General features: G+C 39.0%; 1 protein-coding gene across 2 annotated transcripts; it reads right to left on the bottom strand.

Moving 5' to 3' along the window:
* Positions 1-27,665, bottom strand: LOC116563383 (short-chain dehydrogenase/reductase family 16C member 6-like). Of its 2 annotated transcripts, none has more exons than XM_032296026.1 (7): positions 27,447-27,665; positions 24,900-25,229; positions 19,837-20,001; positions 12,146-12,245; positions 11,590-11,734; positions 2,270-2,395; positions 1-765 (listed from the first exon to the last, which is right to left on the bottom strand). In XM_032296026.1, the coding sequence occupies exons 2-7, from the start codon at positions 25,218-25,220 to the stop codon at positions 666-668; spliced, it is 957 nt and encodes a 318-aa protein (XP_032151917.1). In that variant the 5' UTR covers positions 25,221-25,229; positions 27,447-27,665; the 3' UTR covers positions 1-665. The 2 variants fall into 2 exon arrangements, with proteins under 2 accessions (XP_032151917.1, XP_032151918.1); XM_032296027.1 differs by having other exon boundaries at positions 19,870-20,001; positions 27,447-27,663.

A 27,665-nucleotide genomic window follows, 5' to 3' on the forward strand; every position in this document is an offset into this window, starting at 1 on the left:
TTCAAACCAGTAGTGTATATGATTCTAATGTACACTTTTTTTTTAGTGGAGTAAAAGAGCTAAAAGTTGTTTGACACATTCGGATATAATAAAAATAAGTGACAGATTTATTTTATCAAATATTCAGGTTCAATCCCACTAAGGGCCTTGATATGAACATCCAACTCTACTAGGAATGAATAGGCAACACAAATATGCCTTTACTTTGTGAGGTAAATATTATTTTTCTTAATTATGAAATTAATATGTATTTTTAAAGCTGATGTTGAAAAATTATCAACATAAAAAACTGATTTATAAGGTCACTATTTATAATTATCTCTCTTTCAAAGGTATTATATATTACCTATTTTAAAATTAAATTAGGATCAACTTGCATTAATATGTTTTTATGAACATATTATGTTCGAAGTCCATTGAAAAGACTGTAATGTCCTTATTTATGAAGCTAAAAAAAATGGATAGATAACTTGAATGCTTAGAAAAATAGTTGGTGTGTAAACTATGTCCAGGAAATAAAATTGACACTGTTGAAAGCTTCAGTAATCCTTGGTAGACTGTGATGCTTTAAGCATTACAAGGAATTGCAAATAGTTCATCCTTATAACACTTTTTCATTCCCATGTTTGAGGCTTAAGCTATTGGTGTTTCCTTTCAGTTTCAGTCTAAAGTTCATTTGTTTTCTTTCTCCTTTTGAAAGAAGCCGTGCAAGTGTCCACTCCAAGGTAGTCACCAAAGGCAATCAACATTTTTCGAGACATTATTCTAGGAGAAAAGCAGAGAAAAAATTATAATTCTTTAAGAAGAGTCAAATTAACTACTTTGCAAAGAGTGAGTGCAAATTATACAAAGTTTAAAATGTCACTTAATGGGAGGGCTGAAGAGGATAGTTCTGTGTCACATCCAAGTGCCATCACCATCCTCAATGCAAGTGGCTCTTGACCCTGGCTACACCTTGGAATCACTGGAGCTTTGAAAAGCCCCAATGTTCAGGCCACAGTTTATCCCTATATAACATCCCCTGAGTTCTGTGGAAGACTACATATATCCCTACTTACTAGACTAACAAAAGGTAGAAAAATCTAGAAAGAAAACTGGACCAGTTAAAGCCGAATCTCTGGAGGGTAGGGCCCAGGTATCCGTGGTTTTAAATATTCCCTGGGTAATTACAATGTGCACCCAAGATGAAGAACCATTGTTTTAGTTCTTTGAGGATAGAGGCTGTATCTTCAGTTCAGTTTTGCTCAATTCAACTCGATGTGGCAAATATTTATTGCATGTAATTACACATTAGGTATTGTCCTAGGCTAGGGCAAGGAGCGGGAAACAATTCAGACAATATATTTTGTCCTCAGGAAACATACAAGGTAGTAAGTAACTACAGGTGTGATGAGTGTGCCAAAAACCAGGGTCAGCTATGATGGAATGTACAATGAGGGACGTAGCTAAGCAATCAGGGCAGCTAAGGTTGCATAGGAAATACATTGGATAGATATAAATAGTAAGGAAAGTACTGTGTTTATCAATAACATAATTTTGTAATAGTGAATCTCTGCTTGTGCCTTCTACTCTGCTAGTTCTCACAGCAGAGGGGGAGTATTTCCTGAGGGTAGGAACTTAAGCTCTGTAATCAAATTGGAAACTTGGGTTTGAAACTTTGTTATAGCATATATTAGTTGTTTAACCCTGCAAAAATTACTGTCTTTAAACCTCAGATTTCCTAAATTGATAAAATTCACAAAAAGCTATCAGCACAGTAGCTGGCAGGTAGTAGTCACCCCATAAATGCTAGATGTGGACCTGGGTGGAATCCATTAGCAAATACCTGAAACTCGTAGCACAGGCCTTGTATGAAGTTGCCGGAGCTATTTCACAAAATAAAATGAAGAACTTGTAAAATATTCTTAATATATATTTTTTGGCAACACACTTGTGTTTTTTTGTCCTTTGTTTTCAAAGTAGAGCTCTACACTAATCAAACTAGTTGACCAAAACCAAAAATATAAAAAACAAACAAAAGCCCCAAATAATTTGTGTTACTTGTTTGTGTTAAAAAAATGTGTGTTCTGCAAGACCTAAATAATTGTTCAATTGAGTCAGCGCCTGAAGCAACCAAAACACAGCGATAGTTAGTTGTTTCTGTACTATTAAGATTCTTCCTCTTACCATTAAAAAATACATAAAGTTTCTTTCCATGCAAAAGAGGTAGCAGTGTTTGGACAATTTGTTCACAATAACCAGAATGATAGTGAGGCCATTATTAACTTACTGTTTAAGAATCAATGCAATATATAAAAATTTGTGTATCATTAAATAAACTTGTTCCTCCAAAATAGCATTTAAAATTTCTTTGGCCACATACTCCTGCTCCAGAATTGGTAACAGAAACGGATACCTGGAATAATAATAACAAATAGTGACATCAGCAGAATGGTATTTTTGTTGTCATCACAGGGCATTGATCATTAAATTTCAGATATGAAACTATAACATACAGCTGTAAATAGTCAAACAAAATGTAAATCTTAGGAACTGCCTTGTGTTTTCTCTTATGATCAGTATTAGGACCAGTGCTAATATATTTAATTTCCTGGAGTGAACTTCCTGCTTTGGTGATTTTCTCTGTGTCATAGTCTAAACATACGGAAGTAATTGCTTTTAGATTTTTTCTTTCTTCCCTCTCTGTTCCTCCCAAACATCAAATAGGTATACAGGTATTGATCGACTTACGACCTATGCAACTTACGACCATTCGACTTTACTACCACAATGGCTAGCCATGACTGCTCCGCGTCTGGCAGCGCAAACGTTGCCCAGCTGGGCGTATGACAGTGTGGACCAGCTTCTGGCAGCACTACCATCTCCGTGTGCACCATTTCAACTGTTATCCCAGACTCGGTACAGCAATTTGTGTTTTGTGTCTTGGATATTTTTCATCAAACCCCTCCCAATAAACTTCTTATACATTTCGAAGCAATGGACCCAAACATCGAACGATTTGCAAGGATTGAACGGATGGCGCACGATGTGTTTCATCCGTATCGTGAAATTTATGAAGAAAAAAAGAAACATACAATTCAGACAAAGCTCACCATGTTTATAAAAAAACCAACTCCGGTAACCCCAACTGCTGCCTCAGATGATGACATCAACGATCCGCAGCCAAGCACCAGCGGCCAATAAAATTCTTTGTACATGTTTATATATTTTGATATGTTTTGCAATTGGGAAAATGTTTCCTATGGTATTTCTTACACCTGTATTTTGTATTTTTGTATGCACCTGTATTTTGTAATTTTGTATGTTTTGCAAATATTAAACCAGTTGTACTGGTAATGCAGTGTTTTACTTAAACCTGACGAAAGTAAAAATAAGCAACGAAATGGTGTAGAGATGATACAAATGGCATAAAATGAACAAAGAAAATTATGATATATAACAATAATGAAAGAAAATTATGATAAAATATGACTTAAAGATTTTTATAACATCATTTCACAGGACTGTACATATAGCCTACTCAACTTACGACCAAATCGTGTTACGATCGGTCTGCCAGAACCAATCGTGGTTGTAAGTCGAGCACTAGCTGTATACTATTAAGAAGCAAAATTGCGGCCAGGCACGGGCCAATTGGTGATCCCAGCAATTTGGGAGGCTAAGGCAGGTGGATCACTTGAAGTCAGGAGTTCGAGACCAGCCTGGCCAACATGGTGAAACCCCGTTTCTACTAAAAATACAAAAATTAGCCAGGTGTGGTGGCCCATGTCTGTAATCCCTTGGGAGGCTAAGGCAGGTGAATCACTTGAGCTCAGGAAGTAGAGATGGCAGTGAGCAGAGATTGTGTCCCTGCACTCCAGCTTGGGTGACAGAGATTCATCTTAAAAAAAAAAAAAAAAAAAAAGCAAAATAGCAAACTTATCTTACCAAAAAAGTCTCTTGAACATGTGTAATGTATCAGTTTAGGCAGATCATTGTTACAACACTAAACAGAAATAGATGTTTCTGAAATCAGTAGTTGAAATGGATCAGAATATAAATAAATGTCACATAAGGTATTTGATATTTTATACTTTTATATTGTTCTGCTTAATTAGTTGAACCACACTCTCTCAAAAAATTCTGATTATCTCAGCTGATTTTGCGAGTCTGATCAATTTTCTACAATTGAATGTTGACAGTTAGTCTGTATATTTCATTCTCCTAAAAGTTTTTAGAACTATGGCCTAAAGGACTCCAGTGGTTATTTAAAAATAGAATCTACAGATCGTTGTTTAATTCCCTACCATTTTAGGATTGTGAATCTTTCTTCTTCTGGAGGCTTTCATTTTTATGTTTGTTTATCTAAGGACACCAATTTTATAAAAGTTATCATTTAACATCACTGCCTTCTGTGGGCACCATGCTCCCTTATCCTGGCTGGTCATATTCTTTCTGTGATCTTAACACTCTAGCTTTTAATAAGACTTAATCACATATTATCAATTCTTACTAATATTATATTAATAATAATGTTAGAAACAAAGTAAAGAAAATAACCTAAAAATGTATATAGAGTATACTTATATTAGCTATAGCTACATATGTACATATGCATGTTTATTATAAATGCTATTTATATAAAACGTGTATAGTACATGATTCACCACTACTAATAAAATATACATTACTTTTTGTTATAAATTCCATATAATCAATTACTTTTCACAGAATGCTTTTATTGAGTTTTGTTGAATTCTTGCATCACATGTATTCTGTTGCATGGATATGACACACTTTGGCTAACCATTCATCAGTTGATGGATATTTGGATTGTTTTCACCTTTTAGCTGTTATGCATAATGCTGTGTGAACATTTGTGTACAAGTTTTTGTGGGGACATGTGTTTTCATTTCTCTTGGATATATACCTAGGAGTGGAATTGCTAGGCCATGTGGTAATTCTATATTTAACATTTTGAGGGACTGTCTGAACAATATTAAGTCTTCCAATCCATGAACGTGGGATTTATTTTTATTTAAGTCTCCTTTAACCTCTTTTGAAGATGTTTTGTAATTTTCATAGGATGAGTTTTTCACTTTTTTGTTAAATTTATTCCTAAGTATTTTATTCTTTTTGATGCTGTTGTTAAATAGACTTGTTTTACTAATTTCATTTTTGGATTGTTCATTTCAGATGTGTGGAAATACAATTGAGTTTTGTACATTGATTTTGAATATCTGTCCTTTGCTGAATTCATTTTGTAGCTGTAATTGTGTGTATGTGTATGTGTGTGTGTGTGTGTGTGTGTGTGTGCGCATGTGTATTCTTCAGAATTTTCTATATACAAGATCATGTCATCTGAAAATATAGTTTTGCTTTTTTTCCAATCCAAATACCTTTTATTTTATATTTTGTCTAAATGTTTTATTGAACAGGAGTTGAATCAGAGTGGTGAATGTGGATAGACTTGTCTTATTGTTGATCTTGGGGGGAAATCATTCAATCTTTCAGCATTAAATATGATGTTAGCTATGGGTTTTTCATAGATGCTGCTTATCAAGTTGTGGAAGTTTCCTTTTATTTCTACTTTCTTGGCGTAAAAATCATGAAAGTGTGCTGGATTTTGTCTAATGCTTTTTCTGTGTGTTTTGGGATGATCATGCAGCTTTTGTTCTTTGTTCTACTGATATGATGTACTGTATTAAATTCTTTTTAAATATTAACCCAATCTTGCATTTCCAGGATAAATCCTATTTGGTCATGATGTATTAATATGATAGGTTGCTGGATTCAGTTTGCCGGTATTTTATTGAGAATTTTTGTGTTTATATTCATAATAGGTATTGACCTTTGGTTTTTATTTTCTTGTGATGTCTCTGTGTAGTTTTAGTATCAAGGTTATCCTGCTCTCATAGAGTGAGTTGGGAAGTGGTCAGTCTTCTTCTATTTTTTTTTTTAAGTTTTTAAAATATTGGTAGCCATTCTTCTTGAAAAGTTTTATAGAATTTTCCATGAAGCCCTCTGGATCTGGGATTTTTCTTGTGGGATTTTTTTTTTTTTTGGTTTACTAATTTAATATCTTTGTTTTAAGTCTATTCATATGTTGTTTTTCCCTCTGAAGTCAGTTTTGTTAGTTTGTGTCTCTCTAGAAATTATTCAATTTCATCTAGGTTTTCTAGTTTCTTGGCATGTAATTTTTGTAGTATTTCCTTATAGTCCTTTTCCTTTCTGTAATGTCACCAGTAGTGATGTCCTCTTTTTTATTCCTGATTTTAGTAGTTTGAGACTTCTCTGTTTTTTCTTTCTTGGTCAGTCTAGCTAAAGTTTTGCTAATTTTGTTGATCATTAATGTTGGTTTTATAGCTTGTTCTCCAGTTTTCCACTCTCTATTTCATATATTTCTGCTACAATTATTATTTATGCTTGATTTGAATTTAGGGTGCTCTTTTTTATAGTTTCTTAAGGCGGAAGATTATATGTTTGTTTAAGATGCTTTTTATTTTTAAATAAATTTTTCTCTAAGCACTGCTTTAGTCATATTTCCACGTATTTGTAAATTTCTCAAAATTTCTTCTGTTTTTCATTTCTAATTTTATTTTAATTTTATTTTGTTTAAAGAATATACTTTGTATGATTTTATTCCTTTTAAATTTACTGATGGTTGTTTTATGGCTCAGCCTATAGCCTATCCCAGAGACTGTGTTATGTGTGCTTGAGAAGAATGGGCATTCTGCTGTTGTGTGGTGGAGTATTCTACAGATGTCTAATAAGCATACTGGGCTTATAATTCTCTATGCCCTTTGATCACAGGGACATCCTTTAATAAATTTTTTCTGAGATGGGGTTTTGTTCTGTTGCTCTGACTGGTGTACAGTGGCACAATCACGGTTCGTTGCAGCCTGGACTTCCAGGGTTCAAGCCATCCTCCCACTTTAGCCTCCTGAGTAGCTGGGAACTACAGGCATGGAACACCATGCCTGGCTAATATATATATGTATATTTTAGAGGCAAGTTCTTACCATGTTGCGCAGGCTGGTCTCAAACTCCTGGGCTCAAGCAATCTTCTTGCCTCAGCCTCCCAAAGTATGGGGATTATAGGCGTGAGCCATTGTGCTCAGCTGATAATTTCTAAAATTATATTTTTTTTCTGGGGCACATAATATGCATGTTTACCTATCAGAACCAATTTAATATTTATAATCTCTTAATTCTAGTGAGATGTAGGAACTTTACCCCTATATAGCTGTATTGCCTCTCCCACTTTTATGCTATTGTATACATTTTATCTATATATGTTACAAACACAATGATACATTATTGTAGTTAATACTTTATAAGTTTTATATTTTCAAGAAGCTGAGAGAATGAAGGAGAACAATTACATGTTTATAGGGTTTGTCGTATCAACCTTCCTCATTTCTGGTTCTCTTCATCTCTTCCTGTGCATCTGAGTTACCATCCGGTGTCATTTACTTACTTCAATACAACTTTGTCCCCCATTCACCCACTTTGTGCTCTAATTGTCAAAAATATTATGTTTCTATATGTGGTAGGCCCAATAAAACTATTATACAATTTGTATTTATAATCAATGAAGAGAGGAGAAAGAAATATACATTCAAACTGTCTTTTAAAAATTACCTACTTTGTCGCCTTTACTGTCACTCTGTTAACTTCATGTGGATTCAGATTACTCTCAGGAGTCACTTGTTTTTGTTCTGAAGAATTTCCGTTAGTATTTCCTGTGAGGTGGTATACTAAGCAACAAATTATCTGTTTCGGTTTGCCTTCCTTTTACCTTCATTTTTGAAAGAGACTTTTTGCTGGATATAAGACTCTTGATTGATAATTTCCCCCCCCAGTACTTTGCATATGTTATCACACTGCCTTTTTGCTTCCATTATTTCTGTTGAGGCATCAGTCATTAATCACAATTGGGTTCCATTGCACATGATGAGACTTTTTTTCCTTTTGTTGCTTTCAAGATATTTTTTCCTTTTGTTGGCTTTGTTTGTGTCTTTTAACATTTTGACTATGCTGTGTCTGGGTGTGGAACCCTTTGTGTCTATCCTACTTGGAATTCATTGAGTTTCTTAAATATGTAAATTAATGTTTTCATCAAATTTAGAAAGCTTTTAGCCATTGCTTCTTTGAATGTTTTTTTTCTGCTCCTTTCTCTATATATTCTTTATTTTTTATTTATTTATTTTATATAGAGTCTTGCACTGTTGCCAGGGCTAGAGTGCAGTGGCACAAACTTGGCTCACTGCAACCTTCACCTCCCAGGTTCAAATGATTCTCCTGCCTCAGCCTCCCAAGTAGTTGGGACTACAGGTGCGCGCCACCATGCCCAGCTATTTATTTATTTTTGTATTTTTAGTAGAGATGGGGTTTTACCATGTTTGCCAGGCTGATCTTAAACTCCTGAGCTCAGGTGAGCCTAAGCCTCTCAAAATGCTGGGATAACAGCAGTGAGCCACTGTGCCTGGCATCCGTGTATACTCTTTTTATGTTATTCTTGTCATGTATATATTTATTTGTTTAACAGTATCCGAAATTTCTCTGAAGCTTTTTTTTTCTTCATTTTGTTTTCTCTCTTTTCTTCTGATTGCATAAGCTCTAACTATCCATCTTCAAATTTACTCATTCCTTTTTTCAGCCAACTCAAATCCAATCTTGAATTGCTCTTGTGAATGTTTATTTTCAGTTATTTTTTCTTTCTGCTTCTAAATTTACATTTGTTTTTCTGTTTACTTACTATCTATTGAAATTTGGTGAGACATTGTCATCATATCTTTTTCACTTCTAAATTTACATTTGTCTTTCTTTATACTTTTGATCTATTGAAATTTGATGAGACATTGTTATAATACCTTCTTTTTATTTTTCAAACAGGTATTCTTTTAGATCTTTGAATGTATTTATAATAACTTTTTGAAATTTATTTGCTAAGTCCAACATCTGAGCCCTTTTGAAAGCAGTTTCTATTGCCTATGTTTTTGCCTGTGTGTGGGTCATAATTTCTATTTCTTTGAGTAACTCCTAATTTTTTGTTAAAAAGTGGACATTAGGCCAGGCGCGGTGGCTCAAGCCTGTAATCCCAGCACTTTGGGAGGCCGAAGTGGGTGGATCATGAGGTCAAGAGATCGAGACCATCCTGGTCAACATGGTGAAACCCCGTCTCTACTAAAAATACAAAAAATTAGCTGGGCATGGTGGTGCGTGCCTGTAATCCCAGCTGCTCAGGAGGCTGAGGCAGGAGAATTCCCTGAACCCAGGAGGCGGAGGTTGCAGTGAGCGGAGATCGCGCCATTGCACTCCGGCCTGGGTAACAAGAGCGAAACTCCGTCTCAAAAAAAAAAAAAAAAGTGGACATTGCAGATAATATATTTTAGGAACTCTGGACAATACTCTACCTTAGGGCTTGTTGTTATGGTTGTTTGCTTGTTTATTTATTTACCGACTGGGCTATACCAGTTCAGTGAGGTCTGTCTCCTCCTTCTACAGTAAATGTGTATAGCTTTGGTGTCATTCCTTAGAAGATGCAATCTTGGGCATGCACACAATCTTCCTGACTGTCAGAGATGACTGTGGTTTTAACCAGACAATCTTTTACCTCCTCTTGTGCTTGTCTCTTAGTCAAGCTTTGCCTGGCCTGCTTCTACTATCACACCCAGCTCTTAAGCTCCACAATTTGCTAGCTGATTGTCCTGTTCTTTTTGTATTCTGATTCATGGTCTCACCCAATTGAAGTCAGGTCCTGTGGCAGAAGCAGAGAGATACCAGTCTTTGAGGAGACTTTGACACTTACCTGGCAACTGGTTACTCTGTGCTGTGGAGCAGGAGATCAGGGTGATATAAAACTTACTCTTCCATGGCTACTTTACCCAAATTGTCCCTATCAATCAGGATGTGAGGGTTGGAGGTGGAGATGACAGGAAATATACTGGCACTACTGCCACTAACCTTTATGGATATTCCACAGCCTGGACCCTAGAAGAATGGGATCTGCTAATATTCATTGCCTGGGAAATCTACACAGAACAAGTATCCTGGAATTTGGGGAAGATGGAAGCTGCCACTTGGCTGCTGAGCTTACTGGTGCAGTTCTGTCACAACAAAGAGCTGTTCTGGGAAAGGAACTGCCTTCTTCACCAAGAGCCCCTCTCTGGACTTTCCCTTCACAAAATGATCAAGCACTGTCTGGCTGAGGTTATTTACGCAATACAAGTCTTCAACTGCATGGGGCTGTCAAAAATAGGATTTGCTAATGTTCTACCAGCTATCAAATTACCAAGAATAGCCCTTTCACCCCCAGGAAGGGTGGAAGAACTGTCACTTGGTTGTCAAGTCTGCTGAAACATTATCCCACAAGGCAAGAGGGATAGTCCCAAGCCCCAGTGCCATGGTCTTTTAGTGTTCTTATTGACTTTCTATACATTGTATTCAACAAATGCTTCTTGACTATTCGCATGCCCTTTGATTACTCTCCAGAGATTTTATTTTATTTTATTGAGACAGAGTCTCACTCTGTCACCCAGGTTGTAGTGCAGTAGTGTGATCTTGGCTCACTGCAACCTCCATCTCCTGGGTTCAAGTGATTCTCATGCCTCAGCCTCCTGAATAGCTGGGATTACAGATGTGTGCCATGATGCCCGGCTAGTTTTTGTATTTTTAGTAGAGACAGCGTTTCACCATGTTGGCTAGGCTGGTCTCAAACTCCTGACCTCAGGTGACCCACCCACCTTGGCCTCCCAAAGTGCTGGGATTATAGGCATGAGCCACTGCACACAGCCAGTCTCTAGAAATTTTAAATGGTTGTCTTTGCTAATTTTGACAAGCTTAATAGATGTCTCTTTGGGGAGAGATTTCCCCTATACATTTTGTCAATTCTTGATCACTTCTTGGAACTTTATTTAATTTTAAAGCTTCACTAGACTAAATAGTTTCATTGCCTCTTAGCGAGCCTTTTTATTGGCTGTCACTATGTCTCACAAATATAGCTGATTCATGTCATTTGGATTGTGTCAGTCTCTTTTTTAATGATTGTAGTCACTATACTTGTCCTTGTATCCAGTTTACACTTTTCAATATACTAATTGACTGGTTCCCTGTGTAAAAGCTCTCATATTATATTTGCATTCTAGTTTGGAGTGTTTTAACTTAACCTTCATACCAAAATGTCACTCTGCAATACTTCCGCAGAGTAGAATATTAATCATTTTTATATTAATCAATTTTATAAAATATTTTATTTTTGAGGTTATTTATACCTTTGTATTCTCTTTAGGAAAAACTTATCTTCTCAAAACTACAAAGCTAAGCATTTGCAAAGTTCTCAGTATTCATTTCTCTGTTATATTTTAATATACTAATTAGTATTTTAGGTTTAAATTTTTGCTATACCACAAGCTTCGTAACTATATTGTCTTTAAATTGGATAAATTTATAAATTTCATGCATATTGAAGTTTTCTTTTACTAAATTAGTCATTCAAATTGTTTCTATTGTTTCACTGTCCATATTTCAAAACTTCGAAATGATCAGATGATGACATATATTGGAAGATTATGTTACACGCAAATATTACTCTAAGAGCTAACTTACTTGGTTGTACAGCCCTGAAACATTCCAGTGTTGATGAAACATGGGCAAACGATGGTGGTTTTAATTCCAGTTTTCTTTAGAGTAGCTAATTCAAAAGAGAGAGATTCAGCCAAGCCAAAGGCTGCAAATTTACTTGCAGAATAATCTGAAACAAAGTGGGGAACTATTAGTAATAGAGCTTGACGAGTTAATTCTTGGAATTATTTAAAAACTTGAATCACCTTCCTCTTTCTCTGGCTTGTCCTCGGGAACAAAGCATTCCTGTCAGAGTCAATTTATGTGGCCAAACACTCCACTCCACACTCTTTACCCAGTAAAAAGATGGAAATCATATCAGTGTTTTCTAACCTAAGAAGACCTATAAGCCAAAAGGCATATTCATTTTTTTTTTTTGAAAAGAGACTATATCTCCTTCTGGAAACAGAAGAGAATGCTGGCATTATAAATAGAGCCAAATATTCCAGAGGTTTCCCCTTGGTGCAGGGAGAGCTTCTATCTATCTTGGAAGAGTCCTAATTTCTGAGTTCTGTGGCACATGGTGAAACAAGGCACTCACCTGATAGTCCATTAATACCAGCTACTCCTGCTACACTTGAAATACAAACCAGGTGCACATGGTTAATTCTAATCATGGCAGGAAGGAAGGCCTTGTAAGTCTGGAAGGTATAAATGCATTTTGTCAATATTTCATTCATTTATTACTGTATTTGCTTCATAAGTATTTGATGAATTTACTAATTTCGCAAATATTTATTTAACACCATAATGTGTTAACTTCTGTGGCAGTAGAAAAGTAGGTACAACATAATCATTGTTTTCAATGAGATTAAAGGTTATGACATGTTAATTTATATTATTTGATTTTTTTTCTTTTGAAATAAACTATACCAATTGAATCAAACAAAACTTTTATATTTGTGCTTGGCTAGAAATATTAAAATCTATTTTTTTTTGGTATGCTGAACTTTTCCATGTAGATTTTAGCAATTTATATTAAAATTTAATTACATTTACCTTCCTGGCTTTACCCTAAACAAGATCTGCCCTTGCCCTGATGGTTTAGCAGAATGGGAGGAATTGTTTAGGGAAAAGTGATTTTCACTGCAAGCTAAACACAGCCTGGTAAGTAAGGCACTACCATGTCTTAGATATATTCTTATTTCAGGCACTCCTTTTCTCATTCACTATGTAAGTCCAGGTTTCTAATATCATCATCTTGTTGGCTGTGTTATTGTACCGGATACCCCGGAAATGAGTTCAATCTAACCTTGACAATGCTCATGATCTGTTTCTATGAGATTTACAATGTTAACAGTGTCAGAATTTTGCATTTAGAATTTTGGAGAGACTGCCAAGATGCGCTCAGCTACAAGGGGCCAGTAGAACAGAGAGCAGGCACTGAAACAAAGAATGAGGAGACCTTTGTTTTTGAAATATTCTTTATCTCAGTAACCTTGTTCCAGAGCTGCTGAACTAATTGACGAGTTATTGCTTAGGTGTGAACAATTGGCCTCTTTTGACATTTCCTGTCCAAGTGTAGTGACAATTTATACATCTGTGTCTTGTAGTTGCAACATTTTTGTCTTTCAAAAGTTAAATTTTGGTTGCATCAATCATGACTGCAGGGTAAAAATAACAAAAGCTGGTTATTACCTTTCAATCCAAAAGTGTAAACGATCTGGCCGGAGGCCCAGAGGACATCTCCCCAGTGTCTGGTGGTAGACCCAGTTAGGTTTAAGGACAGGAAGCCTAGGTATGGAGGCCCAGCAGTGGCACCACTATTGGAATCTAAAAGTTTATGAAACTTTGAAGAAAGTGAAGCTGAGAAGTGGAGTTGAGGGTGTGTGCCATTGCTACCTTTATACGAAATCCCATAGTTGGGGGCAGTGAAACTTTCCAGAGTAAGAGAGAGAAGAAATCAGTGGCCTATAACAGTTTGTCATACAGCTGAACACTGGTGAAATAAAAAAAAAACATGATGAGGATAGGAAGTTACCTGTTCACAGGGTTGTAGCCACTTTCAGGAGTTTTGCTTTTTGAGACAGTCTCTCTCTGTCATCCAGGCTGGAGTGCAGTGGTGTGATCTCAGCTCACTGCAACCTTTGCTTCCTGGGTTCAAGCCATTCTCGTGCCTCAGACTCTCTAGTAGCTGGGATTACAGGCATGTGCTGCCACATCTGGCTTATTTCTGTACTTTTTGTAGAGATAGGGTTTTGCCATGTTGGCCAGGCTGGTCTCAAACTCCTGGACTCAAGTGATCCACCCGCCGCAACCTCCCAAAGTGTTGGGATTACAGGTGTGAGCCACTGTGCCAGGCCTAGGAGTTCAGTTTTGTTTGCTTTTCTCTACCAATTTTTTTTTTTCTGCAAATGTATCTGTGTGTATTTACTTTTGGCTGTGGCTGAATTTGCAGCTAGTTTCTCGTGTGTTCAACTGAGAAAAGTTCTCCCTCCTAGAGGGAAAAGGAGTAGGTAATGAAGAGCGTCTGTTAAATTTGTAACCGCGTGTACCAGTGGAGCACTTTTTTAGGACATTCTAGATGAACTGCTCCTAGGGACCAATAACTAGTGCTCACTAGATATACATCTATTATTAAAGGGAAGAAAAAGGAATATAAATAAGTGTTGAGTCAACAATTAGTTGCCAAAAATGTATTTTATCTTTTGGAAAATATTTTTAGTTCCTGGGAAATTAATACAGAATTATATATGAATCTAGGTTTGACCATTACTCCTAATCAAAGTAAATCTGTGAACAAATCAGATTTGTTTGATAAACAGCTATATCCTGTTAATCACGATTTCCTGCTTTTATCGCGTGTGGGATGTAATGAAAACAAACATCACATTTGCTTGATTTCATTTTATTGCATTTATGTAAGACTTGTTTTTTTTTTCATGGAAAAGCCAAATTAATAAACATTCTAAAATTTTTAACACTGGTTTATGTATGCGTCAGACAGATTATCTTTGTTTCCACAAAAACATTTCTGGTTACAAAGAATACAAGTTTGCGCACAGTTAAATTGCACTACAATGAATGATGATTTTCCTGTTAAAAGGATTGATATTTTTGAACTTCAGTGTTGCAAGTTGCTTGCACCTAGTGACTGCAAGTGCCCTGCCTTTTATAATTTTTCAATGTCATCCCTTTGACAGTCTTTCAATATCACCAGTGATTGTGTTGCTCTGTAGTATAACTTAAATGACTTGAAGATTTTATGATAATATTAAGTTGGGTAAATTTATGAGAAATTTTTGGTTACCAATACAATTAAAAGGAAATTAAAATTCATAGAGAAAAGGTACTGTCATTCAGCACCATTTTAACTTGTTTTTTTATGTAAAGCTTTAATTGAGATGGTAAATTCAATGTAGTGTATACCTTAATTTTTAATATGATAAAGTTGTTTATATTTTAAAGTGATCATTGAAAGCTAACAATAATATAGTTACATAGTGATACATATATGTTTGTGTGTTTAAGCTCAGTCACACATATAAGAGCGTGTTAAAGTGAATGAACAAAAGAAACTTAAGTATGATAAAGATGATGAACCTGGTACCTTAACATCTCTTGGAATATTCCATTCTGTTATCAACAAGAGGTATTGGAAGATTATTTTTGAGCTTTGTGTAGTCTGCCCAGAGAGCATGGTTTCTTACCTTGTCAAAATATACTTACTCTGAGCTCTTGAGCCCTAATTAACTTTTTGTTAAATCAAATAACCAAAATTTGCCACATCTGAAAGATCTAAAATCCCTTAATAATTACACTGTGATGTGCTGTTAGGTTTATTTAAAAATCAAAACAAAGCTATTGTTACTCTGGCTCTTAAGACAGCCAATTACAGCTATTCCATAGTCTCTGTTTAGAAACATAAATCTATAGAGGTGTTTTTGCATTCAAAGTCATCTTTGGTACTTCTTATGTGACCAAAGCACCCGTGGTCTGTTCTTTGGCCTGATTTCATCACATGGCAGCGAGCAGCAGCAGGGTTGCCGGAGGAAATGAAGTATATTGGGTATGCTTCACATTTCTTAATTAGCCGAACCCTATTTAGGACCTGCCCTGAGGAGATGTGGGGAAAAGCTGTCAAATCCAAAAGAGAAACTCAAACTTTTCTGGGGTGAATTTATTAATACAAATATATTTAATCAGAGACTGCACACTTGCCAGGACAGACAGAAAGACCCTGAGGATTTGTCAGTGCTCTTGCTATAGTAAGTAACCAAATTCTTATAAAATAATTATGTCTCACACCCCAATAGCAGTTTCTACTTTCTTAATCTGCCATTTTTAGGTTTTGGAATAAATTGACTAGAGTCATTCAGTCTTGTCATTAGTAGGGAATTTCTAGTCTTCCTCTTTTTGCCTAGAGGCTTCTAATACCACAAACTGGAAACTGTGCCTTGTGAAGACAGCATAGGGCACACTCAGAGTTGCAGTGTGGCTGGACCGTGCCAAGGATCGATTCATTGGAATGGGCTTCCCAGTGTGGGCCGACATTGCCACAGTGAGGAGGCCTCTGCAAGGTCACGTCTGGGGCTGAGCCGGGCTCACAGAACCTGTTTAGTCTAGCAGCAGATGCCTGTGTGAAAGCAGACCCTGATCAGCATCAGGCAGGACAGAATTAGTGGAATATGGCTGGGTCACAGCATCAGTGAGGAAAATTTAATGTGGTCAAAGTTCTATTTTCTGATGGGCATGTGAACAAGCCCTTTTTCTTTCTTCTTGATGTGTTTCCAGTTCTCTCTTCAGGAAGCTATACTAATGCAAGGTGGAATAAAACTTTTTTTTTTTTTTTTGAGACGGAGTTTTGCTCTTGTTACCCAGGCTGGAGTGCAATGGCACGATCTTGGCTCACCGCAACCTCCGCCTCCTGGGTTCAGGCAATTCTCCTGCCTCAGCCTCCTGAGTAGCCGGGATTACAGGCACGCGCCACCATGCCCTGCTAATTTTTTGTATTTTTAGTAGAGACGGGGTTTCACCATGTTGACCAGGATGGTCTGGATCTCTTGACCTCGTGATCCACCCACCTCGGCCTCCCAAAGTGCTGGGATTACAGGCGTGAGCCACCGCGCCCGGCCGGAATGAAACTTTTTGAATGCTATCTTAGTCCAACTGATAATTCCAGAAATCTGGGACAAATATCTTATGGGGGATCTTAGTTTAGATTATAAACTAAGTGAAGATTCAAAGGAATGTAAGGATGATAATTTTAGTACTTGAAATTCAGATAAATGTTTTCACAATAGGTTAAGCTTAGAAAAATGTATGGAATGAAATTTAACTTATTCTAATCATTGTACATTCATATACAATCAAACTAATTTTACAGATAATATAAAAACTATTAATTGCTCTTGTCCACAAATCTACTCAATGCAGTGGGGCAGATTCTATTACAATGACTTACTGAGATCCTTCATCTTTCATGGTGATGGGCCTATTATACACGTTCAGTAAGAACCAGACCTTCTTTTTCCAGGATATAATGAATAGCTTGGTAATGCAACCAAAGCACAGGTGTGCCCCATTTAAGAATAAGTTTAATTTAATCATTTCTGACACGTCTACTCTTTAGGGATGATGGTTGCTGTTCAAATGTGTCTCCTCAGGAAATTGGATTGATACCTGCTTTATAGATCACAGGCCCACTTCCAGCCTTACAGGTAGTAAGGGAGGCCACTTCCTGGCAGACCAGGAGCCTTGGCAGGTTTGGGAGACCTCAAGAAACAAAAGCAAATCTCTTACTAGAAGAGCTGCAGTAAAATTTCTCCTGAGAAGTACTGCAGGCAGCACCTGCTGGAGACATATTTCTTGGGTTCGCTTTCTTGGCCTTGGAATAGATGAGCTAGTAAGAGCAGTGGAACAAAATTTTAAAAATCTCTCTAATTCTTGAGATGAATCAAGATTCCTTCCATCATCTTCTGATGGAAGTTGATTCTCTGGTTTCAGCAGTTGCTCAGTGTCATCTGTCTCTAGATTTGCTGACACACAACCAGAAACCTTGTGTGTGTTTATTAATAGCTCTTATCACTACGTACATAGAGGATTCAAGGCAAACAACAGCACATACACAACATAAAGGTTCAAGTTCAGAGACTACAGGAAATCTGAGGAATAAGAAGGAACTACTATGTGAGTCAGGAGAAAGCACATTCCTGTTGGAGAGAGAACGGCTTGTACAGAAACCCTCAGATGAGAAAGAGCTTGATGTTCTCTGGAGCTTAACCAGGATCCTTGACATACAGAAAGTGAGCAGAAAGTGGAGAGAATGCGGGGTGAGGGACAGCTAAGGGAGGCCATAGCAGGCAACTGTATGTTATTCTAAGTACATTGGGAAATCTCAATATTTTTAATCTGTGGAATGAGATGATTGTTTGATAAATGTATTGAAAAGATTACCTTGCTCCCATGTAAAGATGGGTTGGAAGGCACCAGTGTTGAAGGAGGAAGGCTCTGAGGAGCTGTTGGTGAGAGATGAGGAGAGCCTGATCCAGGGGCTGGCGACAGGAAGGAGAGACATGCACTTGGGCATGTAGTTCAGGGACAGCCAAGGATGCTGGTGTGGAGAGAAGGGGAGGAATCAGGATGATTTATAGATTTGTGATGTGACTGTAATGGATGTACCCTAGCTACATTTACCAAGATGACAGCTCATCTTTCTGAAGGAAATGAGGGAGGGTGGTACAGGGAAGGGATCCATGGTTTTCACAAATGTTTCTGGAAAATGTATTATATGGCAAGCACTGTGGTAGGTGATCAAGGAGCATTGGTTAAAATAGGTTAGTGGAGGTTCCCATTAGCTTCCCAGTGACCAAGGAAGACCAAGAAATAGTTCTGAGTTCCATGGAGAGTGGTATGAAAGTGTAGAGGAGAAAGAGGGAGGAACCAGGAGACTGAAAGGAAGCCCATTTCAAGGTCCTATTTCCGGAGACACAGAGGACTCAAACCATACCTGTCTCCACTTCCCCACGTCTCCCAAGGCCCTGGTTTCAGCCCCTGTTCCTCCCACAGACCCTATGCGCCGCCGATGCGTGTTCATTCCCTGGCAGCATCAAGTAGGAACCCTCTTAGTGGAAACGCCTCTGGTAACTCCTCTCTCCTTCAGCCTCTACCCACTTTCTAGAGTTGCACTGACCAAGGAAGTAGCCTCTACGCATGTGTGGCTATTTAAATATGCATTTAAGGCCAGGTGCAGTGCCTCAAGGCTGTAATCCCAGCACTTTGGGAGGCCAAGGTGGGCAGATCACCTGAGGTCAGGTGTTCGAGACAAGCCTGGCCAACGTGGTGAAACCCCATCTCTTCTAAAAATACAAAAATTAGCTGGGTGTGGTGGTGGGTGCCTGTAGCCCCAGCTACTTAGGAGGCTGAGGCAGGAGAATTGCTTGAACCCAGGAGGTGGAGGTTGCAGTGAGATGAGATCATGCTACTGCACGCCAGCCTGGGCGACAGAGAGAAACTCTGTCTCAAATATAAAGTAAAAAGTTTAGTGCCTCAGTCCCATTAACCACACCTCCAGTGCTCAGTAGCCACAGATGACTAGAAGCTATCATAGTGGGAAGCACAGTTGAAGAGCATTTCCACCATCACACAGCCCTACTGGGCTGCATTGTGTAAACCACTCCAGGCCTCAGGAAAGACACTCCTGAATCATGAACTCACTCATTCCCTTTCTGTAATTTTTACCTTCTCTCACAACTTCTTCCTTCTGTAACCATGGGCCACCATTTACCAGTTGCCTGGCCCTGGGGAGTTCACTGAAATACTTTGGGCCTCAGTTTCCTTATTTGTAAAATGAGAATGAAAACAGCATCGTGGCTGCAAGTGCTCAATAACGGGTGGTGATTGTGATTCCTGCCGCCCTTAATTCCTTTATTAGAATGCCCAGTTCTGCGTGCACATAAATCACCACTCTAAAAATAGCCCCTATCTTTGCACAAGCTCCCTTTCCTCTCATGGCCAAATTAAATCTCTCTTGTATAATTGCTGTCACTCTCGGTTTGTATTTAGGTGGGAAGATTTCTGAACAGTTAATAATCTTGGGATCAAACTTAAGAGGGCAGAGGGAAGGAAATTTCTCTGATAATTTGGGATAAAACAAGATCAGGAAGAGCACAGCAAGTAAACCCAGCAAGGATTGAGACCCCACATCTTTCAACGGAAAATCTCCAAATGGTATATTTATAGACAAATACATAAACAGGTGTTTATATGAATGCATGGAATTTTTGTACTCACCAACAAAAGAAAATGATAAAGAAAGAGGTTTACCCAGAAATGAGAGATGGCATTTACAAGAAAGGATTTTTCCACCATGTGATCTGGAATATTGAGGAAGAGCTTTCCTGTGACGATGCTGGCATTGTTAATGAGGATGGTCACGTCACCAACTTCTTTCCTGACCTGGCCAGAGGGAGGCAAGCATTAATTCATTTGAGGTGTTGCATTTTGACATTTATTTTCGCAAGTAGTGATTTCTTTTTCTCATTTTCTTCATATAGTTTATCTAAAACTCGATATTTTTATCTTCTATGTAGAAATTCAACAGTTTTAAGGTAACTTTATGACAAATTATCTTTAAAAAGAAAAAACAGATTTAGCCATTTTGTTGAAAGAGTCTTGATTTTTTGCGTGGAGATGGCCTGCAGCATACTGTAGCATATTTTCCTCACCTCCCATTTCTGTTATGTGAATGCCCGTTCCTGGGTCACTAATGGCAGTGGAGTCTGAGTGACGCAGCCTCCCTGAATGTCTCAGAACTGCTCCCAGCAGATGGCCTTCAGGTTGTCCCACAGCACATCAGTGGGTGTCTGATGCCTACTTCTGTGGGCGTCACCTCCCCTACTCCTCTATCTCATCCCCTCAGGCCTGATCAGTTTTTGGCATGAATGCATCCTAAACATGGATGCCTTTGACCGGCTGCCAATGGACTTCCACATTTCTGTGCTCTTCTATCCAGTGGACCCTGTTGAATCGAATTGCTCTCTGTGACTGATGCTGCCTTGAATCCCTCAGCTGTGCCACTATTGTGCCTCTTAGGTCCTCATTTGCCTTCACCCTCCCATCCTAAGTTGCCCACCTCGTCTACCTGGACAATCTGCAATATACCACAAGCCCTGCTCAGAGAAGAGAACGCTCCAGGAAACACCTGAGGGACTGGTTTCCTGACTTTCACCATTTTGACTCACGTTATTATGACTTTGTAGGTGATACTGAGAAAGCTGACCCAACAGCAAAGCATGAAGTATGTTTGAACAACAAATAAGACTTTCCTCTCCTGAACTGGATCTCTCGGCTGATACAACCATTTTTGTTTCTAAACAAGAAGCACTGCCTCCCCTGACTTGATTTTCTAATTCCTGCAGCATGCATTGCTATATGTTGAGCCTGTCGGATAACATGACTTGGAGAATTAGATATTGCTGCCAATGTAGTAGATTACAAGCTAGTAAAACGAATAGTTAATACTGCTGAGCTGATGCTAGGCTGAGGAATTGGACTCCTCTACCAGGGAGGAAGGCAGGGCAGAGGAAAACATTCACAAAGGTTAACTTTTAAAGAAGGGTATCCCATTGGCTTGGTGAAGCAATCAGTGTGAGCAAGTGCTCATCAAGACCGATGAAGTGGGGACAAGAAGGAGGGACTCAAGAAGGAAGTGGACTCTTGGGCTTAATATGTTCCTGAACACTTAAGAAAAGCCCAGTGGCTGCTGTCATCCAGTTTAAGAAGCCCTGAGCCTTAGGGACAACAGAGCCAAGGGAAATTTTATCTCGATCATAAGATGTAATTTTCGCTGTGACTTCAAGGGGCAGTCTAGGGAGGCATCATTATCTTAGTATACAGATGAGGAGACACACGCTCTGAGAAATTAAGATCTTGCCGAAAGACCCATAGCTTTAGAGAGGAGCAACAGTGATTCACATCCAATTTAAATTCACACAAAAAAGCCGTTTTCCCCCAAATTTAGTACTCTTTCTAGCCAACATGATTATTGCTGTAGCAAGCAAGTCTCGTGTGTGTGCACATGCAACACACACACACACACATATACAAATAAATATTAATGATTGATTGAACCTGGACATTTGAAAATAAATTGCGAACCTACTTACTTTAAGAAAAGCAATTTATTAGTATATTGGTTTTCTATGTTGGAGATGAGGCTGTTCCCTCAATCTAATCTTGGGAAGTTAATTACTATGTACCTGTAGAATGTTGTTATTGCTATTCAACTTTCCTGAGCATTTCAAGGAATCTGGTAATGTGTATGCTTTGTTGAAAGCCTTGAAGTACAAACCCAGTATTTGGGTTTCTCGGGAGTTGCTACATAATTGAAATTATACAAAAAAGCATATAAAGTAGTTGGCTGATAAAAATTCTATTTATTGGAGTGCAGAAAAGAACATTTTAATGTGAAAAGATAATTTTAGGTTAAAGTTTTTAGCCTAGTTTTCTACTTGATAGCAAGAAAATGTTGACCAAGAAGAAAAGATTTGTTAGGGGTTGGCAGTGGGGGAAGAGGGCAGGAGATTACAATACTTGATCAAAGAAAGTGGATTATGAAGCGGTCTTTCGATTATGCACATATTGTTGCTGTCCCTTTGGGAATGCAGCATGGGGTCTGACCCAGGTAATGGGGTCCCTCACTTGTCTGCTCTATGGCCTGGGTAAGTTCCTTAAGCTCTCTCTGCCTCTGCTTCGTCACTAGTACAATGGAGAAAATGATAGGACTATTTTGTTGTAAAGACTATATGGGATAATACTTTGGCAGAAAAGATATTTTCCAGGGTCCTGATCTGGCTAGTTAGTGGTACTGGGACTGGAGCTGTGTTAGACTACTCCCCAGGCTCAGTCCAGATATATTCATCTGTGTATGAGCTTTCCTGGTCACATGTCTTTACTGTTTACAAATGAGGACGAACTTTGATTCCACTTGCTGGGTACTAAAATGTGCCTAGGATCTACAGCACACATATTTGCATTAGCTCATGATGAATAAAGCTCATTTGTTATAAAGAACAAATCCTACGGGACTGTCAAATAGAGAAGAAGGCAATGGGTGATGAAGGATGAGGGTGAAGAGGGTGCTTCAGAAGGTTATGTGTCACAGAGAGTGATTTAGTGAATGTTTTTTGAATGGATCAATAAGTGAATTCCATATATAGAGCTTAGATTGCCAAAGGGATGGAAAATCCCTCAGATATTCTGTTATTAAAGTGTTTGCACCCCTTTGGGTCATGGCATACTGGATAAGAGAACAAGAAAATGATAGTGCCTACAGGTATTGATCGACTTACGACCTATGCAACTGACGACCATTCGACTTTACGACCACAATCGCTAGCCACGACTGCTCTGCGTCTGGCAGCGCCAACGTTGCCCAGCTGGGCGTACGACAGTGCGGACCAGCTTCCGGCAGCACTACCATCTCTGCGTGCATATAGCCTACTCAGCTTACGACCAAATCGTGTTACAACCGGTCTGTCGGAACCAATCGTGGTCGTAAGTCGAGCACTAGCTGTACTTCGTTGTGACGGCTATATGGGATAATACTTTGGCAGAAAAGACTTTTTCCAGGGTCCTGATCCGGCTAGTTAGTGGTACTGGGACTGGGGATCTGTTGGAGTACTTCCCGAGCTCAGCCCAGATATATTCATAGCATGGTGGCTTCAACTTGCCTGGGTTGGAATCTTGGCCAATCATTAGTTTTATGATCTTGAGCACATTACATTTTCACTCTGTGCTTCAGTTTTCTCATTTGTAAGTGGGGATGACGATAATGACGTATACCTAAGAAGGTGGTATTGTGTTGATTTAATGGGTTGTGACGTGTATAATGTGTTTAGAATAGTGACTATTTGTAATATAGCGGGCTTTTGGTTTTTTTCTGGTGCTGTCTTGACGAGTTTGAGGTCATGGCTAAAGGCAGACTAGTTTCCCTTCCTGAACAGCCTGTTATGTCCACATATCCAAACACTTCCCTTATTGGGTCCTCATACTCTGGGCTGCTCTATACCTACCCCAGTCGTACCAGGGCCAGGTACCAGACAACCAGGGACAGCCTCTATGCCCTAGAGCCCCCTGAAGTTATTCAAATTAACCATTCCTGAACATGCTTACCCTGCCGCTTACCCTGCCTTGCCTATTCCTTCTTGAGAAAAACATAATAAAGGCCCCCGCCACTGGCCTGATCTCTCTGCCTCATGAGCAACCCCAGTGCTCCCCTTCATGGTCCTGCAGGCTGTGCTGTGTTCTCCTCCGGGGATCATGAGCAAAACAAAATGGAAAAGCTCAATTCTGTTTCTCTCTCTCCATCTGCGTCTGACCTCACAACACTTTACTCGAGGTAACATGGCTGAAACGCTGCTCAAAACTAACCCACTGCTATTCGGGTACCTGCTAGTCACCCAACAGATGGTAGCTGCAATTTCGAGTATTTGTCAATATTTAATGAGGAGTATTTGTTCTAACAAATATCAACGGGCTAAGTCCAAGAGGAAATTTGGTCTAAAATATGCTAAATGCATATTTAAATTTATTTTTATTTTTATTGTATATTTCATATTCTTTATATCCTCAGTACATGATGGTAATGGATATGATGCATTAGAATCACAAACCATTGGCCCAGGGCACTGGTGCATGCCTGTAATCCCAGCACTTTGGGAGGCCGAGGTGGGCAGATCACTTGAGCTCAGGAGTTCAAGACCAGCCCGGCCAACATAGTGAAAACCTGTCTCTACTAAAAAATATATATAAAAATTAGCTGTGCATGGTGGCACGGGCCTGTAATTCCAGCTACTCGGGAGGCTGAGGCAGGAGAATTGCTTGAACCTGGGAGATGAAGGTTGCAGTGAGCTGAGATGGTGCCACTGCACTCCAGCCTGGGAAGCAGAGCAAGACTATGTGTCCAAAAAAAAAAAAGATAATTTGGTTCAACCCTTTTGTTTTACAGATGAAGAAACAAGGACCTAGAGACAGACAGTAACTTGTTAAACACTGCACAAGCAATGAGCCGCAAAGCCAGGAGGAGGCCCCGTTTCCACCTCCTCCTGCTGATGAATGAGTCCCCCTAAAACGCAGCTGGGCGGCGCTTGCTTAGGCTTCTCACGTCCCCACTTGCCTTGTTTACACTGTGCTCCCTTTTGGAGGTTACACAGTCTGATTTCTGACATGAAGAGTCAAGCAGGAAACGCACAGAGATCTTGGGGGAGGTTTATGACAAACTTCTACCTATAAAAGTGCATACTAGATGCAGTATTTTCCTAGGGAACGGAAGCAGAGAACACCAGTCAGCTTACCTGGTCAGCAACTCTGCAGACCTCTTGTCTGTTGCGACAGTCACACTTGCAGGGGAACACTTCCTCACCACCCTTTTCTTTGGCCAGTCTACACGTTTCCACATTGTCTTCTTGATTAATGTCCCATAGAACTAAAATGGCTGCAAGCCCGGCAAAATGTGTGGCCAATTGCCTTCCAAGTCCACTTCCAGCTCCTGCTATAAGTACAATCTCTCCAGCAACATTCTTTTCCGTCTTGGGAATTATCTTGTAAACCAAAGATTCCAGAAAGTCATATAGAAATTTTCCCAAAAATATGGAGGTATCTGCAATCACATCCATGTTGACTGACTGCAGAAAGGAATGTCCCAAGAGGGAAAAAGGTAACTGATGAATTCGTTATACTATGGCAACAATTACAGTACACATAGAGCATTTTGGACAATGAAATTCGCCTTTGAGACATTCATTCTTCAAAACATACGAATTAACAACAATTGACAGAATTGTCAAATTTAAAATTTATATAAATAATGATTATGGAAATATTATTTTGTTAACAAGTACCTTTCCCATTTACAGGGTACTTTTTTACACTAATCTAATAGCCCATAGGTAGGTCACAGATTACTAGGGCAGTTTTACAGTTAAAGACATAAAATGTTTGAGCCTTGACTTGCCCACTTTATCTGACTAGCAAACTAAGATTTTGGAGGTATGTCAAGTGCTCTCAGGGTCGTTGAACAGGAAGTGGTACCACTGCAATCCCAAAAGGACTTGAACCCAGGGCTGGGTGACAAGGAGTCTGGTTTTCAGTGGGATAGTGAAGAAAAGAAGAAAAATGGGCAGGGAGGATTGCATTTGAGTTTTAGCTAGAAGGCTGCCTCCAAGACAGAACAAGGAGAAAGGGCGTTACAGATGCCTCTTGTTAATTTATTGAGAATATTAACTATATTCTGAAAAGTATTATCCTCAGAAAATTTCAGGGACCTAAAGTGTTTACCAAGAGATTTCAAGCTTACAATCATCAAAAAGATTAAGCTATAAAAAATTCACTCTCTTCTGTAAGCTTATCTAGACTTTGACTCACGCACAATCCTAGAGACATACAGTGTATTACAATGAAGAAACAAAGCCGTACCTATCACCTATAAAAAAACACAGGTATTATGGAGAAGGTATTCTGGGCCACAGGGTTTTTGTGCTGAGAACAAGAGAGAATTGGGACTTTCCTCATAACTTTTCTGTACAAGAAAGTTTGTTTTCAAGGTAGACGATTTATCTTCAAAGAAATTCAAGTAGCTTGCTATGAAAAATCACTAAATTTCAGCAACATATTGTTATGCTTTGGGACCACTTTGAGGACAAGAGTTTTGACATTTCTTCAGTCCTAAACTAATAGAACATACCCTCCGACCTCTGAAAGCATTCAATTTTGGAGTAAAAGAAAAAGGACATCTGAGCCTTGATATGGAGAGTACCAGGCAGAAAAGACAATTGCTCCCAGGTAGGTCTTGGGGCAGTTGTGACAACCAGACAGTTAGAAAAAAAGAATCATGAAGCATTCCCATGGCCAAGCACTTATCAAGTACTAAGTGGCACTGTGTCATTTTGCTCTCAGAATAGCCCTGTGGTTTAAGCATGAGGCTTGGATGCATGGGGCTGTAACTTGCTGAGGGTTGCATTATTTGTAAGTAGAGGTGGATTTGACTGCAGATTCTGTGATTCCAGAACTCCTACTCTCCCCAAATGACTTCAGTTAACTGGGACTTGAATCACTAGGACCTTCTTGCATTTTTCAGGCATGTACTGAGTGCTTCCGATTGAAGAACAGGCCATGAGAATGGAGGAAGTATTAGTGCCATGTTCACTCATGTTGTGCAGGGTGGAATGAGTAGGATTCACTCTGGAGACGTGGATTCAACTGTTGGCCCTGCCACGGACTAGTTGAGTGCTTTGGGCAAGATTTGCCTTTGTGAGCCTCTGTGTATTTGTCTGTGAAGTGGGCATGATATTTAACTCCCAGGAATGTTATACATGTTGAAATATCAAATGTAGCAAAGCATTTTATAAATTGTAAAATGCCATGCAAATATTAGCTCCTGTCACATGCACAGGATCCTCTTTGATGATGGAACTGAGCTTGCAGCGAGCCAGCCATAAGATGCCCAACACTCAGGTATGGGAGCTTTTCTCTACTGTTTAGGGCTGTGCCTCAATTATGAAATTGCTGAGGAGGGCATGGGAGACGGCTTTGCTGGTAGGTGTAGGACCTCAGTGAGGCCAGGACAGGAATTCAGGTGCACGTGTGTGGCACGCACAAGCACGTTCCCTCCACTCTCTCGGCTTTCTCTCATGTCCTTTAACCACCTCTTCCCCTCCACTTGCCAAAAGCCGCAATAGCAAACAAGAACAATTAGAAAAGAAGACTGGAGCCACATTAGAGATGATCATAGAATTACTTCACACCCCTGTTTAGAAATTGCACTAAACTGTGCTCAGAGAAACTTGTTTTCAACTGCAGACACTTAGAATGTTCTCCCAAGTGGCTAAATAAGCTAATCTTACCTGCAGAAATGCTGCCCTCGGGTAGCACGGGTGTCCTAACAGGGGCTGAAGCAAACAGCACTCACATCAGCAGATAGAAGCTCACTCTTCAATAACTTTGGGGTTACTTGTTCTTCCACACCTTCTGAGATCTGTCTGGGTGACATAAAGGAGTGTCGAGAATTTGTGAGAATTTGTCTGGGCTTCACCTATGCTTGCATTAGTGCAATATCTGGCATG

The sequence above is a fragment of the Sapajus apella genome, unplaced genomic scaffold (genome assembly GCF_009761245.1).
Source record: "Sapajus apella isolate SASKATOON/1434 unplaced genomic scaffold, GSC_monkey_1.0 scaffold35, whole genome shotgun sequence".
In the NCBI taxonomy this organism is placed as follows: Eukaryota; Metazoa; Chordata; class Mammalia; order Primates; family Cebidae; genus Sapajus; species Sapajus apella.